At 36.6% G+C, this 20,175-nt stretch overlaps 1 protein-coding gene across 2 annotated transcripts in view; it reads right to left on the bottom strand.

Annotated features, from left to right (window-relative positions):
• Positions 1-14,152: 14,152 nt before the first annotated feature.
• LOC139698056 (centrosomal protein of 135 kDa-like) overlaps positions 14,153-20,175 on the bottom strand; it is a 37,562-nt gene continuing 31,539 nt past the window's right edge. The window contains exons 20-22 of one of the 2 annotated variants that reach the window (XM_071596921.1): positions 19,585-19,787; positions 18,066-18,650; positions 14,153-14,495 (exon numbers count right to left, since the gene is read on the bottom strand). In XM_071596921.1, the coding sequence (XP_071453022.1) occupies positions 14,405-14,495; positions 18,066-18,650; positions 19,585-19,787 (879 nt within the window). In that variant the 3' untranslated portion in view covers positions 14,153-14,404. The remainder of the gene's footprint in view (positions 14,496-18,065; positions 18,651-19,584; positions 19,788-20,175) is intronic. The other variant, XM_071596922.1, reaches the window with a different exon arrangement.

Genomic DNA, 20,175 nt, shown 5'->3' with positions numbered 1-20,175 from the left:
CTGAGATCATTTTGTATCACCGATAAACATTGCTTCGGTCGAAGGTAGATTCTCCATATGCCACAGTCAACATTCGGAATGCGTCCGGGCACTTAATTTCGTTTTTCACACAACATTGGATACAGATTCTTTGATCCATTTTTTGGAACGAGGAAAAATCGAAGAAAACACGTCCCAGCAAAACAGCTGTCAAAAATTAACGGAATTTAAAATGGCAGATCCTTTCGGCATAAGCGTACCACACATAACACCACAAAAAAATCAAATATACGTAACCCGTGGAAATTCAAAATTCGCGATACTTTTTGGATAGACCACAAAAGACATGAAATAAAGACCATGAACACAGTAATCAACCCAAAGGTTAGTTTGGTCGGTGATGGTAGAGTTCACCCAGTACTAAGCCCGATGGCGTGTGAAACTCACACATCAGTGTAGGGAAGCCAGTTCCTTTCCCTGTGCCGGTTATGGTTTCCCAGGAAGACCTGGTACTTGAAATATCACATAGCTTGGGTGGAGCTGCAGGTGCCCAGAGACTTGCCCGGGAATCGAACCCGGGTCCCTCCGGTCAGTAGTCCAACGCTCTACCCCCTGAACTTCTGCAACCCACAAATTAAAGACACACAATATTATTTAAAGTTATCTATGAATAAATTTACCCACGGAGTAGAAAATATTGCTTTGTAAGTACTCCAAGAGTTTGTGCTTGGAGGAAACCATTTCGCTCAAATTTTATTTTCTAAGGAAATTCCTTTAATACATCATAGACGAATTTGTTGAGTTTCATGAGCAGAACCAGTAGTTCTAAGAGATCAGTTGAACTTCTTGGGTGTGCCATTAGATAGAATGAAATATTTGGTGAAAGGATATATAGGATTGAGATTGGAGACCATACTTTAGTAAAAAGGAATGTTAGTCTTCAGGGAGAAAAGAGTTTTGCAGGGGGAATAGGTTACTTTTAATTGGCACTTATTTTAAACATAAAATTACAAATATGCATACTTAGACAATGCTTTTATATATAGAGACATATCAGCCAGATGAAATAACAGATAGGCATGGATTTGTGATCTGCATCATCAACTCAAACAGTTTTCCAGAGAGTGAATGCAGTTTCAGATCAAACATGTATTCAAAGATGATAGGTCAGTCAAAACATTAAAAAAGGGAAGGTGGATGAGCAAATTGAATGTAGAAGCATTTGCTAGGATGAAAATGAAGGAATACTAGGAAGCAATTGACAGAATTTCAAGTGAGGACAAGGGAATGGGAAGAGTAGAAGATTGGTAATAAAATCTCAAAGATGGGATAGCAAACACTGCAAATTAGGAATGAGTAAGGGTTGCTAATAGAAATTCAAGAGGCAAGAAAAGTGGATAAGGATTGAGTGACAATCAATTGCCAAAGACTGTGAAAGAGGGAAGAGTATTTGGCAATCAAGGCAGATGGAGGAAAATATTAGGAATATTAGACAAAATGGCTGAAGGCAGAAAATATGAGTCAAAGAATGCTAGTAGGAGGTGTTACAATGAGTAAGGCCTCTAGGCTAGGCAAGACTTATAAATGTAGCAATAGTTACTCTGTCCATAAAAAAATATAACCTTTGATAGAATTCCATAGAGTGAGGCAAAATTTACATGGGTAGGGGATCAGTTCCTTTTACTTTGTAGCCGGAGGTTTCCCAGAAACAAAATTCCTCAAACATTCACAGAGCTTAGGCGGGGTAGGAAAGTTTAAAGCCAACATGAATCAAAGAAGGGCCAAAAACCACATAAAATATGTTACTATATGCATTTTTTTAAAGACAAATAAATGATTTCACCACATATTTGCCTAGCATTAATAATTCAAACTCTCCTATCTGTTTGTGTTGAAAACTATGTGATGGAAGATACATGTAAACTAGAGTAAATTCCAATACACTGTGGGAGATGCCACAACAGTAACTTTTAATGGAGTCATCCATGAAGCATCCTCTAATTCCAAGTGTTAGAGGATGCCTTGATAGCATACCTGGCTATAACACTCAGCCCAACATTGATGGATCTGGGTTCGAATCCCGGTCAAGGCGAATGATTTTTACACTCTGAAACTGTTGCATTCTAAAGCTTAGTAGTCCTGAATTATCATTATTAGGTAATCTATTGGTTAAGGTAGGTTTTGGATGGACGCAACCACCAAATAAATATTTTTTCCTCTCCCAACAAAACACAACCCAACATCCTGATCTACAACAAGGGTAATTGTTCGTGGGTAATTTTTCTTTTTTAAAGCCACGCCTCCCACCAACACCGGAAGGATAACCTGTTATTTGAAGCTCTTGCACATAAACATTTAGCGCATGCATAATAAATTACTGGACCTCGAGGTTCTAGTAAACGAGTATCAACCCCATGGGATATGTGCCAACAAACATTGGTTAAATGCGAGTGAACTTGACTCTCTTCATGTACCTGGGTATGCCATTGCTAGTGCCTTTTGCCGAACAGTTCACAAAAATGGTGGAGTTTTAATTCTACTGTCTGAATGTTTTCCCAGTATTCCCATTGGTTTACCATACAAATTTCTCAATGAAGGACAATCATTTGAATGCTGTATTGCCTGCTTCAAAATGGATACTACTGTTTTTTATGCGCTGTCTATTTATCTTTCCCCTAAGAGTGACTTTTGCATTTTCCTGACCAAACTAACAAAACTCTTGGAAATCATTCATAGGTCAGTCCATGAACCTTGCATAATAATTACAGGTGACTTTAATTGTAATTTTATGGCCGATTCTAGAGCTAAAAAGGATTTCATGGATTCACTAACGTCATTTAACACCAATGCTACCAACAGTGAACCTACTAGAGTGAGAGCTAATTTGCAAACAGTTTTAGATAATGTATTAACTAATATCGACCTTGAACTAGTACAAACAAATACTATTAATGCCCACCTATCAGATCACTACCCACTTCTTTCTACAATTGCTGTGTCTACATCCAAAGAAGGTAAAAAATACTACAAAAAGTATTTCTCTGATCAGAATATGATCGCCTTTTGTGACTTATTAAATTCCCATGAGTGGTCCGATTTGTTTTCCTTGAAGTCCTTTGACCTTAGCTTTGAATATTTCTATTCCACCTATCTACATTACTTTGAAATCTGCTTTCCCCGTGTCCTGAAGCATACAAAAAACAAAAGCTGTTCTATTAGCTACAAAATTCAGTGGGTCTCTGATGAAATTTGCTGGCTTTCGAAGAAAATGAAAGATGCCGCAGTGTATTACAAAAGTAAATCAAATCCAGCAGATTGCCAGGAATACTCAGTACTCAAGAAAAGTTATCACCAAACCTTACAGCGTGCTAAAAAATCTTTCAACAACCATAGACTTACTAATGCAGACAATAAATCTAGAGAGATTTGGAAAATTATTAACGAATCCAAGGGTCCACATAATGTACAAGATCTTCAACTGCAGGACTCCGGTGGTAATGCTATACCAGATTACTCTAAAATGGCCTCCATTCTGAATGATTTCTACCTATCCCATCAAAATCCCACAGTTTCAGTCAATTCAGCTAATTATTCTCATATTCCTAACTCATGTAATTCATCATATATATTCCCATATTCCGCCATGGAACTGACCACCATAATCAATAAATTCCCTAACAAATTTAGTCCTGGATAAACAAAGGGAAAGGTTGCAAAATGGCAATGATTTCTTATCGACCGATATCCCTGTTGAGCCAGTTGGGGAAAATATTTGAAATAGTTTTTTATCAATGTCTTGTATCATATCTTGAAACATATAACCTATTATCCACATATCAACATGGATTTAGAAAAACAAGGTATGTACTCAGTCACAGTACACACTACAACAGTCACATATCACTTGGTGAATCAAATTCTTTTAGGATTGGATAATAGGACTGAAACTTTAGGATTATTTTTTGATTTCACTAAAGCTTTTGTCTTCGTCAATCATCAGTTAATCCTGTATAAACTGAAATGCTATGGTTTTAGAGGCACACCCTAAAAATGGATTTAATCTTATCTAAGTGAACAGCATCAGCATGTTGAGCTCTCAAGAAATGGCTCCAAATTTGTTTCTCCTGGTAGAGAAGTAACACTGGGCGTTCCCCAGGGTTCTGTACTAAGCCCTATTTTATTTTTAATTTATATCAATGATCTCCGAGACAAGCTTAAGTTCATTGAGGGGAAAGACCCAATACTGTGTGCTGATGATACAAATATCATTGTGTCTGCCTCCTCAGTAGACAGTTAGACAGAAAGAGCAGCTGAAGTAGCTCAGATTTTCAATGAATGGTGTCTTCATAACTTTCTTAAACCCAATATAAATAAGTCCAGCCTGATATATTTTACCAATAAAAAGAAAGTTTCCACTGCAATATCAGTAGATGTAGAAGGTGTGAGTATTCCCCAAAATTCCAGGACCCAATTCCTGGGAGTTGTACTTCATAGAAACATGTCTTGGGAGGAACACATTTTCAAATTACATGGAAAGTTAAGTTCCCTATGCTTCCTCATTAGAAATATTAGACATTCTGTAAATTTAGAGGTCTTTCTTTCCATTTACTACGGTGAATTTTATTCTCGTATTACTTTCAGTATCCTCTTCTGGGGTTCCTCTACCCATGTGGGCATAATCTTCAAAATCCAAAAGAGGATTATATGTATTATGAGCAATGCTCCTTGCGATTCACCTTGTAAACCTCTCTTCAAAAGACTTGGTTCATTACCAGTACCTTGCATATATATATATATATATATATATATATATATTTAATGTCATCTTGCATGCAAAGGGTAATATTTCTCAGTATAAGTCCAACCACAATTACCATAGTCACTATACAAGGACCTGCAATGACCTGCACCAACCATTTGTCAGGTCGCACAATACTGCTCATGGGCCCAAAGCAATGGGCATAAAGGTTATTAAATAAACTTCCTCATGAAATCAAATATGAAATAAAAGTCCCTGTTTTCAAGAAAAAGCTGTTTAACCTTTTAAAAAATAATATGTTCTATTCTTTAAATGAATACCTGGAATTGTCGCTATGCATCAATTCTGCCTTAACCAATTAATATGTAATTATACTAGTGTATAGGTATGTATATTAACCTGCTGGAAGTGGCTATGAATGAGTGTGAACCAGACATTTTGTGTATTACTGAGCATTGGTTAAAATATGAAGAACTAATGGTTATTTCACTCTCAAATTACTCCCTAGTGTCGTCATTCTGCCGGGCCACGTATAAAAATGGAGGTGTGGCCATATTCGTGCAGAGTAGAATAAAGGGGACTATTAACTCAGCAGACGTGCCTGTGAAGGAAGAAAAAACTTTTGAATGTGCAGTGTGTTTCCATGAAACTCCAGTGGGATTGCTCATGCTCATCTCCATCTACAGATCGCCAACTGGTGATTTTCATTCATTCATTAAAAAACTGGACCAACTCATTTGCTCCTAATATGCAAGCAACCGGATACTCGTGCTGAATGGCGATCTCAACTGTAATCTCTTAGTTGACTCCCCTCACAGATCCGAATTGTTGAATCTGTTCAAAACTTACGGCATGGAATGTTTTAACAATAATCCTACCAGAGTCACTCCCACATCTGCCACCCTAATTGATTATGCTGTGACCAACCTTAACCATGAAAAAGTAGTTACAACTGTTAGTGACCTAGGTATAACAGACCATTGCATGGTGAAAATAAGTATCGATACTAACCAACCAATGGATAGTCCAAATGATAAAACTTACCCAAGGCGGTCTCTCACTCATGGAAATATGCAGCATTTTCTGCTCCTTCTACAGTCCCAAAACTGGAACAATGTCTATGACCTTAAGTCAGTAGACGAAGGTTTCAATTACTTTTATTCAACAATTTCAGAGTGTAAAAATCATTCGCCTTGACTGGGATTCGAACCAAGATCCCTCAATATCCGGTCGAGTGCTTTAGCCACTTAAGCTACCGAGGCGTCCTCTTAAACTCTGAAATTTTTTACATGATGAAACTCTGATTTTTACACTCTGAAATTGTTGCATTGAAATGCACATTAGCGGATGACTCCGTTAAAAGTTACTGTTGCGGCATCTCCCGCAGTTTCTTTGGAATTTACTTTTATTCAATTTTCAAACACAATTTTGAATTGTGTTTCCCAGTAACACATCATAAAATATTTCATAGAACTAAATGTAAGCCATGGCTAACTGATGAGATCCGTTACTACTCAACTATCCTTAAAAAACTTGCTATCTCCAGTAAAAGTTCAAACAATCATGAACAAAGGTTACTCTATAAGGAATTTCAAAAGTATTACTGTAAACTGATTTCTACCACGAAAAGAACCTATAATGATAATGAGTTACTTAATTCCAATAATAAGTCCAAAACTGCATGGGAAATAATTAACGACTGTAGAGGTAAGAAAAATCCACAACTCACTCTCCCAAAACTTTGTAACCCTGAAAATAACACTGCCATTAGCTATTCATCTCTAGCTAATAAATTTAACAAATACTACGTATCAGCTCCTTGCCTAACTACTTCTCCAGCCAATGTGCTTTTAGCAAATGCACCATCGTCAATGTTTGCCAAGCCCTATTCTGAAACCAATCTAAAAACTATTGTCTCCTCACTCAGAAACAAATCCAGTACTGGCCCAGATGAAATTCCTGGTAAAGTTGTTCATCATTGTTTTGAAGCCATAAAAGCACCTCTTTTATTTTTAATTAATGAATCTTTGATACAAGGGATTTTCCCATCCCAATTAAAAGAATCAAAAGTAGTGCCCATTTATAAAAACCATGGCTGTGTAAATGATTTGAATAACTACAGACCAATAGCCGTCCAAAATACATTTGCTAAAATATTCGAAAAAGCCATGTATATGCAAATAGCATCTTATCTTGAAAAAAACTTCCTACTTTCAAATTCTCAGCATGGATTTAGATCTGAAAGGTCTACCACAACTGCCATATGTCAGGCAATCGACAGCATACTTAATTCATTAGATGCTAAACGCAAAACTCTTGGAATGTTTTTTGACTTGTCAAAGGCTTTTGATAATGTAAACCACAATAGACTACTGATTAAACTCAATAGAATAGGAATTAGAGGAAGTCCTTTAAACTGGATGAAGTCCTATATTCAAAATCGCACTCAGAAAGTAGTGTTATCAGTTGATGGGTCAAAATATTCATCCGAAGCATACCAAGTTAACAAAGGTGTTCCACAAGGCTCAACCCTTGGGCCACTCCTCTTTCTGATTTACATCAATGACCTACCTAACTGCTTACCAAATAATGATGGAATAATACCAGTGTTGTACGCTGACGACACTAATGTAATAATATCAACACAAACATATCCCAGCCTTGTGGATAAATCTAAGTCTGTCACACTTGCAATAAACAAGTGGTGTACAGACAACCTTCTGGACTTAAATGTAAATAAAAGTAAAATAGTATACTTTACACGCAATAAGAACGTGTCAGATGATCTGCTGGTAAAAATCAATGACCTATCAATTGAGCGTGTGACAGAATGCAAATTTCTAGGTATTTCTCTATGTGCAAATATTTCTTGGGATACTCATGTAAAAGCCCTTCAACACAAGCTCACTTCAACTTGCTACTTATTAAGACACCTGTATGAAACTACAAGTAAAACTGTACTACTCAATTTGTACTATGGGGAAATTTATTCAAATATAACCTACAGTATAATATTATGGGGATCAGCTGCTATTTCTCAAACCATCTTTAAAATGCAAAAGAAAGCTATTAGAATCATCACCAGGAAACCTCACAATGCTCCATCAAGGCCTATTTTCCGTGAATTAAATTTGCTACCACTCTCATGCATCTACATTATGTTTTTAATTCTATATATAAAAAATAACATCGGCAACTATTCTCTTAACTCTGCCTATCATCATCATTACACCAGAGGCAGGAATGACTTCCATTATGGGAATATAAGAACTAAAGCATTGAAATTAGGACCCAATGAAATGGGCATCAGATTATATAACAAACTACCCAAAAGTATCAAGGATACACAGGGAACTGCTGCATTCAGGCATAAATTAAAAAGATATCTACAGTGCAATATGTTTTACTCGGTTGATGAATATCTCAACAATATTCCCAACCAGTAAGCTCATACTTTTAGTTTCTAGCAATGGTCATGGTCTGATTCATGTTTGTGATCAATGATTTTTCTGAATTTGATATTGTACGTGCATGTTACAGCCAATGTTCATGGGTTTGTACCAAACATTTATGTAACTATGAGCATCATTTCTTTTATGTATCTTAACTGAGCCTGTGCTCCTCCTGTGTCTTTGCTCCTCATTGACGTGCCTTATATCATGTACATATACCACCCACCTGGTATTTTTGTATTGTGATCTCTGGGCAAATAAAAAGTAATACTAATAATAATGGGAATAATAATAATAAACTAATAATATTCATATATTGTATCTCTTCTAAAATTGTGAAATTTATATCTGATGTGTCCTATATTTGTGTATGTATGAATATGCAACAAATCTCCGGACAAATATATCTATTATCATTATTCTATTCCTGCCCTTTCCTTGTTTGCCTAACATTCTCCTCTCTATAACACTCTTCAACACCCCACCGCTGATCTATAAGCCCTTCATTCATTTTTCCTGTCTTCTTATGATTTCTCCCAACAATCCCCTCTCCTTACCCACCATACCTATCACTTCCTCATTTATTTTCTTTTTTGTCCACTTCACCTTCTCCATCCTTCTCCTCACCAACAATTCAAAAGCCTCCAATCTACTTCTATCATCCTGCTTCAGTGACCATGTTTCCACCCCATGCATAACTATGCTCCATATCAGAGTTTTGATGAGCCTTTTGTTAACAACCTTACTCAATGTCCCTGTCAACAATGCCTTACTCCTTGAGAACTGCTCTTTGACTAGTGCAATTCTTTTCCTAACGTCCCTACTACTTTGACCGTTGTAGTCCAAAACACTTTAGAGATACATTAACTGTTCCACTTGCTCTAGTTTTTGCTCCCCTATTTTAATGTTAGCTTTAGCCTTTTTCATTCTGGAAAATCACATATACAATTGTTTAATTTACATTTATTCTCATCCCATATCTATTGCAATAATGTTCCAATTCACTCAGCAATGCTTGTAACCCCTTGGCTGACTGACAAACTAAAGCTTGGTCATCAGCAAACCTAAATGATTTCACAAATTCCCCGCCAATTTTCACTCCTACCTCCAGTTCTTCCCATGCCTCTTTAATCACTTCCTCCACATATACGTTGAACAGCAACAATGGGCAACCCTGCCTTACACCTCTTCCTAACACTGCCCATTGGGACTCTTTGTTCCTCACTTGCACCTGAGTAGTCTGAGACATGCACAGGTTGCGGATTAGCCTCCTGTCTCTCTGATTTATTCCTTTTTTCGGCAATATACTCAAGAGTTTTTCCCAATTCACTCTATTAAATGCCTTTACGAAATCTAAAAATCAGGTAAATACATGATTGTATTCTATATTCCTCTTGATTAGTGATCTCATTACTGCAATGGCATCACGTGTGCCTCTTTCCTTCCTAAACGCAAACTGATTATCCCTTAAGTAATCATTTGCCCTACTCTCTATCCTTTTGTTGATGATCCTAAGAACAACTTTAGCTGCGTGGGATATCAAACGTATTGTTCTGTAGTCCTAACATGATGTAGCCTTTACCTTTTCAAGAATAGGAACTAACACTGATCTCACAAAAACTTCCAGCCAGATTCCTTCCTCATTGATGTTACGAATCAGTCCATATGGACTCTTCCTCCCACATTTTCTGAAAACTTTTAGGAGTTCCACAGGAATGTAGTCTACACCCTATGTCATATTCTCCCTCTATGTCTAAGCTTGTTGGCCTAAGTTCTTAACCATACAGTTCTTCTATATATTCCTTCCATATCTCTGAGATCTTTTTGGTTTCAACTATTATCTTACCTGATTTATATCCAACTGCCAACACACATCTTCCCTTCTTACTCTCCGATAGTGCTTTAACCTTAATGTATATCGCACCAAGTTTACTGTTCCTTTGCAAACTTTCCATATTTTTGCACTACATCTTCCACTATGCCTCTTTTGCTATATTTGTTGCCCGTCTCAATTTATTATTTCACTCTTTTTTCTTCCTTCTGCCGAACTCTGTGTTTACATTCTTCCATTTCCTTCACTCATCTATCTTTGCAATCATCTCATCCGTGATCCAAAGTTTCCTTGTCCTTTTTCTGTTAATAGTTCCTATAGTTTCTTTTGAGGCTTTCGACCCCATTTTTGATATATTTTCATTTTTCCTCGATAGTACTTTGCTGTTTTCCTTCATTCATAATTTTCTCTACAGCCTGATTCCTTGTGATTCCAGTTAATGCTTATAAATTCCATTTCCTAACCCGCTGCCCCTACCTTAACTTTTTGAATTGGATGCTACCCTTCATGAATTTTCATTTTTCTGAATTGATATGTCATGTGCATGTTACAGCCAATGTTCATGGGTTTGTGCCAAATATTATGTAACTCTGAACACCCTTTCTTTTTTATGTATCTTAATTAAGCCTGACTCTTTGCTCCTTTCTGACATGACTCATATCATGTACATACACCACCCACCTTTATTTTTGTATTGTGATCTCTGGGCAAATAAAAAGTAATAATAATAAATAATTACTCTATAACTATCACTCCAGTAATCTCTACTATTCTTCCATCTCACCTTGTATAGACCTAAAATATCTATATTTCCTCTTTCTATCTCTCGCTTTATATTCTCTAATTAAATTCGTATTCTTACTAATTTGATCTTCTTCTTATGTATCTTCAATCAGTTTTGCTTTGCGAGGCTTTCGTGAGATGATGACCGTGGAAGCCTTGCCTCTCCCAACGCCGGGCATGACACAGCTGATTGGGCTGAGTCCTGTAGTTGCCAGGACTGATTTTCTCTATACCGTCCATCATAAAAGTCTTGGGATTAATAATTGATGCAGTATCCTGTTAACTTCTTCAAGTGTTTTAACTTGATGCCTTTGTAGCTGCCTCACTGAGGAACAGATGCTGCCTGGACTCCTTTTCATCTGGCTCCTATCCTATGACCTATCTTGCGTAGGTGACCCTACCAGGACCAATTATCATTGCTCCTGCCAGCACAGCTCTAGGGGTATCAGAGCACACAAGCCTTTCCTCAATGTATCAAGGTTGTAGTTCATGGGAGGATAGTACTGAATATGTATATGTAAAAATATTTAAGAAATTGCAAGTGGTCATGTGATTACTTAGGTGAACAGTTTAGAATACTGCAATAGTTAAAATACATTCTCCCTAGAGCGAAAAGGTCAAATATTTCCTTAGTTAGTCACAGACAGTGGAATTTATCTCAAAAGGCAACAGTTATTCCTCCTGATCCAGCCTACAAATTCGGCACTCTATGATTGGTTTAGATATGCTCTCCAGGCAATTTGGACATTGATGATTTTAAGCAGAGGTATAATGTATGACATAGAAAACTATTATTAAAAGTTACTCATAATCTACTTTTCTTTGTCGATTACAACCCAGGTTTCGTTGACCATGAATTACTTTAGGATATATCTCCTCTGGAAAACCTAATTGCTTTCAATTCCAACCAGAATAATTAAACATAATAGTTTCAGGCTAAACTTTGTGGAATTCCTTCATGATGAGGGTAGAAAAAGAAACTTTGCACTTCCACATTAAGATTTAATTAAAAAAAATTTATTTTTTAAATATAACCTGTCGTATAATATTATGGGGATCAGCCGCTCAAACCATCTTTAAAATGCAAAAGAAATCTATTAGAATCATCACCAGGAAACCTCACAATGCTCCATCACGGCCTATTTTCCAGGAATTAAATTTGCTACCACTCCCGTACATCTACATTATGGTTTCAATTCGATACATACAAAAAATTACATTGGCAACTATTCTCTCAACTCTGCCTGTCACCATCATTACACCAGACAAAGGAATGACATCCATTATGGGAATATAAGAAATAAAGCCTCAAAAAAGCCTAAAAATTAAGTCCTCTCTCCAAGTATACTTTTGCTTTCTCCTCGGGGTCATTCCTTGTTCCTTAACTGAGTCATGTACCATACCTACCTCCGCATTCCAATTCCGTATCACTATTGAATATTCCCTTCCCAGAACACCCACAATTATTTTCCTTAATATGCCCTATTGACTAATTCATCCCAATGATTGTTTGGTGGCATGCAGGCTAAAGAAAGACCATTTTTGCTGGTTCAGCTTTTATTTCTGCTAATAATATTCTACCACCACTTGCTCCATGTTTACCACACTTCCATCAATTTGTTCAATACTATTGTTAGCTCGCCTGCCCTCCTTGAATATTTCCACCCTTCACAATTTCTCTTCGTTTCTGCTGTATAATAGTCCATAACTATCATCCCAGTTATCCTCGCTACTGTTCTATCTCACACATCACTAAAATGCCCATATTATCTTCTCTTCATTTCCCACTTTATATTTTCTAGTTCCCCTGCCCTAAACGTCATCTTTAAGTTCCCTTCTGTGCAGCTGCTGTCTCTATTGCTTTGCGAGGATTTCATAAGATGACGACCCCAGAAGCCATGCCTCTCCTGCTGATCGACACAACACACAGCCCATTGGGGACTGCATGCTGCAGTTGCCAGGATCATTCTCAGATCGCATTTATCACTGTTCCATGGGATAAATAATTGAGGTGGATTCCTGTTTCCTTTCTCAACAGCATTCTTAACATGACCTCATCACTCAAATGGCTGCCCTTCTGGGGTCAAGGACCTTTCCAGCTACCTCTCTATTAGGAAGAGATGCTGCACGGACTACCTTATTTCTGGCGACGACCCTTGAACCTATCTGGCAAGGGTGACCCTACCAGGAGTAATTACCATTGCTCCCACCAGCACAGCTCTAGAGGCCATCAGTCAAGTTTGTAGTCCAAGAAGAGGGCTATATTAAATATATATACGAGGGTCATCCGGAAAGTAGTACCCGTTCGTGCCGCATGAAGTGCTGACGACGCGAGTAGCCGCTGGACGAGGTCAGATAGCTTCAGTGGCTTGTCTGCCTTCTCTGAGCCAAGTTGCGTGACGCTAGCATTGCCTGTGTTGTTTCTGTGATTGTTTACAATGTTTAAAAAAATTGAGAACGCCGCCAGTTGTGAAGTGAGGGCAGTGATTAAATTCCTCAATGCAAGAAACGTTCGCCCATGTGATATTCATCGCCAATTAAAGGAGGTGTATGGAGACAATGTAATGGACGAGTCGTCTGTTCGGCGGTGGTGTCGCAACTTCAACATGGGGAGGGGGAACACACACGACGATGAGCATTCGGGGAGACCGTCTGTCATTACAGACCAACTGGTGAGCTCAGTTGACGAATTCGTGAGGAACGATCGGCGCGTCACAATTGATGACATCTGTGAGCATTTTCCCAATGTTTCTCGAACAATTGTTCATGAAATTGTTAAACACCATCTGCATTATGCAAAAATTTGTGCAAGATGGGTCCCTCGCGTATCTCAATGAGCTGGCGGCGAAGGACTATGCAGCAGGAATACAGAAACTTGTCACACGTTATGACAAATGCCTTAATTTGCTTGGAGATTATGTTGAGAAGTAGTTTAAAGTATCCTCTTTCAAATAAAATTTTTTATGTTTGTTAATATTTACTTTTGTCTTTTTATTTCACGAACGGGTACTACTTTCCGGATGACCCTCGTATTTTAAGGCACTGATTTTAGAGTGAATGCAAAAATTCTGCGAGGTAATTTGAGTGAAAACGTCTGTCTTAAACACTACTCATTATGGTAAAGCAAGAATGATTGATAACAATTAAAACACACTGTAAATTCGACAAATGCACGGCTTAAGATCATCTAATTTAGTGAGTTCCTACCTATCTCCCTGTAGTTACAGTGCTATTCCTTGAAAAAAAAACATTAAAATCAGAAGAATAAGCAATACATGATTGTAAAATCACTAAATGCAGCAGTATTTATATAATTAAAACTTTATTAACACTAAAGAATGTATTCCATTTTATCTTACATTACAAGTGCACAACAACAGTCAATACTCTGTTACAAAAATATATACAAACATTAAAATTCATAGTAAAATAAACTTTGGCATGAGAAATTATAACTACCATTCATTTCATAACAATGTTGTTTTTCTGGATTATTTTTACCAGATTTACTTTCCACAAAGGCATCACAACCATTGCTATAAATATATTTGATCAGACGGTATAGTCCTATAGGACTCATTGGAATTACTAAACACTTCTTCATCCACTGAAGTATGAGTTTGTCGGAGAATCCAGCCTTATCAAGAGGTCTCCATCATCATCTTTCTCATCCACTGCAACACTAACTTCACTGAAATATTCATGCAGAGTCAAGTTAATAACATCAATTGAAAGTCGGGGAAGTTTCTTTGTATTATGTCAGTGGAATTCTTATCTAGTTTTACCTGACCATTGCTCATATTTTTTAAGGACTTTATTGTTCTTTGTAATTTCCCTTACTTAAAAGCCAGCGGGTCTACATTTTACAACCAGGAATCAATAGAAAATAATAAGCAGCAGAAAAATATTTACAAACATGGTTAAAAAACAAACTAGGAATGAGGAATAAGTTTCAAATAAAATTCAACCCACGTAAATACAAAGAAAACAAGAGGTATTCAAATATGTAGGCATCTATATGTGCTTAACATGGCTTTATTCAAAAATAAATTTATACTTCTTGAAGATTTACTTTCTTGAGAAACTTAACTCAGAGCATATTTGGATAAAAAGTACATTTAAATTAATGAATTAGTGGCTTAATACTGAAAAAGGTAGAGCACTTAGCAAATTCTTGATTTGACCTTCCGCAACTTACCTAGACTTTCTCTGAATTAAAAACTGATTTTGCTTTTCTGCAGTATCCCATTCTGTTAAAAATTTTTCAACATTCTCATTTGTAAATTTATTTGCCCTCATAGTTTTCTTCTTAAACCAATCAACTAATATTCTGCCTAATAGAATCACAGTCCCATGAAGCTTAAGAATGTGACTCAGCCGATGTGGAGTCATAATAACATGAAATTTGAAAGAATGCCATAAGGAAACCAAAAATGTAACCTTCCTGGTTAAATTTTGTGAGAGTTGTCAATCAAAGTCGGCTAAAGAGCTTTTTGTAATCAACATAGTAAATTAAAGACGTCGATTAGGCATGCGACCACATCCAAGGCCTTTCTCAATCATACTATTCCTCAACAGTTTCTGGCCGAGAAGGCCAGCAAGAGCATAAGGGTTTCTTCCATAACTCCTTAATGATATAAAGAGACATGGATTTTACAAATAATTGAAAGCGCTGTTTTGTTGAAACTGGGGGGTGTAGTAAAAAGATATTAATGGAAATGGAAGTGTTTTGAAGAAAACTTTGACATATGTGTAGCTGGTTATTTTTTAATTTAACAATTCAATTGTCTTCTAATTGAATGTTAACATCAAAATAATTTGACCCTAGTCTACCTGATCCAAGTATTTAAATAATTCCATTTATGAATACATTAAAATTCTAATCTGGGGCGTCTTAGGGACGAGGAAATAAGGATTTATGTACTGAGTGAGTTAAGTTTTAGTTGCTACATAATACCACTGGATTTATCATACACTCATAAATTTACTGCTACACTGTAAAATATCTATATACTTTATCAAATGCCATACGAGGTCTGTTCAAAAAGTATCGCCACTTTTGTGTTTTTTCAAAAATTATTTATTTATTCATGAATACCTATTTTGTCCCCTTCAAATTAATCCCCATTAGATATTATACACTTGTACCAATGTTTTTTCCAATCCACGAAACACTTCAAAAAATCATTTTTTGTGATCGATGCAGCCTTTATCAATCGTAGCGTCGTCCTTTCATGGGCCTCTTCAGTTTCAGGAACAAAAAAATGTCACTGGGTGCCAGATCTGGGGAATACGGTGGCTGCAGCATTATCAGTGTGTTGTTTTTGGCCAAAAGTTGGCGCACAAGTAACGATGTGTGAACAGGGGTATTGTCATGGTGCAAAAGCTAATTTTTGTTTTTCCACATTTCCAGGCGTTTATGGTGGATTGCTTCGTGCAAATTGTGCATAACTTGCAGGTTACATTTTTTATTTACCATTCTACCCTGTGGCAAGAACTCATGATGTACCACACCCTTGCAATTGAAGAAAACTGTAAGCAAAACTCTCTTATTTGACTGAACTTGGCACGCTTTTTTCGGTCTTGGCTCGTACTGCAGCTTCCATTAGTATGAGTGAGCTTTAGTTTCCATGCCATAACCATAAACCCATGATTCGTCACCATTTATGACCCCCTGGAGCAAATTTGGGTCGTTGTGGACAGAATCCAACACCTCATTAGCAATGTTAATGCCTTGTTGCTGTTTATGGTCAAAATTGAGCAATTTTGGTGCAAATTTTGCTACGACATGTGATATGCCCAAGTAATTGGTAAAAATGGAATGGCACAGGCCATTAGATACATTTAGGTCCTCAGAAACTTCTCTAACAGTGATTCGACGATTGGCCAATACTATTTCCTTCACTTCATCAATGTTTTCGTCTGTTGTTGACGTGCTCGGGCAACATTTCTCTTCGTCATTCACATCTTCTCGGCCCTCTGAGAACATTTTGTATCACCGATAAACATTGCTTCGGTCCAAGGTAGATTCTCCATATGCCACAGTCAACATTCTGAATGCATCTGGGCACTTAATTTTGTTTTTCACACAAAATTTGATACAGATTCTTTGATCCATTTTTTGGAACAAGCAAAAATCGAAGACAAGCCAAAACACATCAAATCAAAACCACTGTCAACAATTAATTGAGAATTCAAAATGGCCAAACTTTTCAGCATTTGTGAGAGACAGAAGTACCAACATAAAGCCACAAAAAATCAAATATACATAACCCGTGAAAATTAAAAATTTGCGATACTTTTTGAACAGACCTTGTATGTACAGCATTTAGGCAAGTTAATATTTTTTAAAGTATAGAATATTGTTTTCAAACCAAATAATATAAATAAGTGATGTGGAAGAAGATATAATTTTAGCAATAATTGAAATGGTTAAGTCATGCACAACAAGTATTTAAACTAATGAACAGCATTTTTTCAATTCCATTTATTAATTTGTATTTAAATACTTGTATATTTCACAGACGCATCATTGTGTACAGATATCTATGCGCATGTTTCTAGAGTTATTAGTGTTTATTCATTATCATGAGTTTTTCAAAAGAACATGCAACAAACTTTGAAGAGTCATATCTTGGAATCCATTTCTTATGCAGCATTGCAAGAAAGAACTTTTCAAATTCCAAGAAACTGCGGGTATGCCACAACAGTGACTTTTAATGGATCATCCAATAAATGCACATTACAATGAAACAATTTCAGAGTATAAAAATCACCCGCCTTGACCAAGATTCGAACCCAGATCCCTTGGTGTTCAGCCGAGTGCTTTAGCCAATTAAGCTATTAAGGCGTCCTCTTACACTCAGAAATTCTCCGAAAATGCCCCCGAAATTTTGAAGTGAAGGGGGACCCCTCAATAGCTTAACTGGCATCTTTAATAATATAAATAAATATTTTTTGCAGATGAAATGCCTTAAGGATAATTTCGCATTATCAATGCAATTGACTTCTCAAAAAGTTACTGGGCATGCCAACGGTGCAATGATAAGCAACTTTAGACTACATTCAAGAATACAAGACTCAAGTTAGGAACAAAAAATAAAAATCAATTCTTAAGAAGAGAAAAAATTGGAAGGATCATGTCATGCACAATGGCCTAACATGAAAATTTACCAAAGTGTGATAGGGTGCACAAGGATTGAAGTATGTGAAAAGCTGTGGTGAAAGAAATGAAAGTCAAGAGGATTAGTAAGAAACTGACCTGCCAGATGGTAGAGTGCCATGCCATCTGAGCTGGGCAGGAGCAGAAAGATTTTCTATGGCATCAGTTTTGTGAGGCCTATGGTCCTCCTTAACTCTAAAAGTATCACTGCCTTTGGAGGTCTTCTGTCCAGCAGTATCGTGAGCTTTGGACGAAGATGTGGGGGGCTTTCCCTTACATTTATCAAGGGAAGAAATCACCTTCGTTGATGATGGCAAGCTCTCATATTTAACATGAACCTTGGGCAAATTGTGAATTACTGTGAGCGATGAACGAGCAGCAGAGTTGGGTGGAGTCCATTCTAAGGGATCAACGCAACCAATTAACGATCCTTGGACAGATTTGTTTCGCAAGATTTCTTTGGAGTAAGTTTGAATGCTTGCTTTGCTGACTTGAGTTGAAGTTGAGGAGCCCTGTTTTGTTTTGACAGTAAAACGAGTATGTGGAGGTAGCGTGGAGGCTCGATACCTTGACCTCTTCCCATACCTCATTGGATCATCAGTTTCCTTTTGCGTCTGTTCCAGATGACTTCCAAATTCTAATGCTTTCTTCTGATACTTGTGGACATCAGCCATTTCTTTCTCTCTGAAAATTTAAATGTGACAATAATAAAATAAATTAAAACAAGTGTCATAGAATTTAACTAGAGTAACACTATTTTCTGTTATATCTTTCAAAAATACACATGTTTTCATAATATCACAGAATTAAAATAAATGTCAATCAATAGCCATTACCTTCAAGTAGAGTTCTCACAAATGAAATTATTAAGTATACCATATTTATGCTAAATTGTGAAGCAGTAGAAGCTTCTTTAATATAATTTAAAATAATAATAATTATTAATTTAAATTATAGCAAAGCATCTACTGAAAATTAAGTTGAGTAAACCATCTATTTATACATATTTAGGTAGCTTAATTTACATCACCTAATCTAAACTCAGCAACCCTTCTCCAAAAATGTCAAAATGAATATGAAATAAATTCAAACAATGATATAAGTTTTATTTGCCTTGCAACCAGATAGCAATCCAATTAATCAGTGGAGTTAATTACAGACAAACTTTGATCGACCTACTTTAATTTTCTCAACTTTAACAGACTAGCTGAATGGCAACCATGACATATTCATTGAAAAAAATTTAAGAAGCATTTTAAACACCTTTCTGTCAGATCATCTATCTGTTTGTCAGTACCTGGTCAAACTTAGCACACCATTTGCCTCAATAGCACCAAATGTATTCAGTAAGTAATTCAGAGCCTAGAGTGCATTGAGTTATTTGAGTGAGATCATTTCCACATTTAATCTGTAAACAAATTTCTACAGGTCATGGCTACACTTGCTTCATTACTTACAAATAAGTCAATTATGCCTGCATTCAATTTATTTGGTAACAAGTCACAGGTGGATGCAAAAATAGCTGATTTATGCTACGAAGGGGACTAATTAAAAAAAAATATTCATGGGAATGGTCACCACGAACATGAGTTTAACTGCACTAAAAAATGAAACTTACAGCTTCTTTTCAAGTGAGAGGATGTTTTCTTGCAGCCTTTCAACTTCCTGCTTCAATTCCTCATTTGTCATCTGCTCTTCCAAACACTCCTTTTCTTTCCTCAGCAACTTGCTTTCTAAAGTAGTTATTCTTTCATTGTTACTTTCAATAGTTGACTGCAACTTTTCAAAATCTTTTCTCAATTTAGTTGCTTCTTTTTCAGCCTGGAAACCATTTAAAGTATGAGAAAAATCATAAAACAAAAAAGAAGACTTGCATGTTAAGGTAAGATAAGAAAGGTAAAGTAATGCTTATATCAAATGCTTCCACTCAGAGGTCTCTGTAAAAATATACTCTACTCTGGAACTAAATATGATTTCTACAAAAATATTCTGTTAAATTAATTTACAGTCCACCGCATTAATGAACCCAACATTTGGGTAAATAGGCGAGGATGGAGTTCAAGCTATATTAAGCCCTTAAGAATGTGAAATTCATGCATCATGGCCGGAGGGCCAAAGTGCCACCTGGGGTTCTAGTACCTAGAATACCACATAGCTTTGGTTAAGGCGGGTAGTCCATAGTTACTCAGTAGAGAACAAGTTGTAGTAG

The sequence above is a fragment of the Hetaerina americana genome, unplaced genomic scaffold, assembly GCF_022747635.1.
Source record: "Hetaerina americana unplaced genomic scaffold, ioHetAmer1.1.p SCAF_8, whole genome shotgun sequence".
NCBI lineage: Eukaryota > Metazoa > Arthropoda > Insecta > Odonata > Calopterygidae > Hetaerina > Hetaerina americana.
This window is presented reverse-complemented; position numbering and strand designations above follow the sequence as displayed.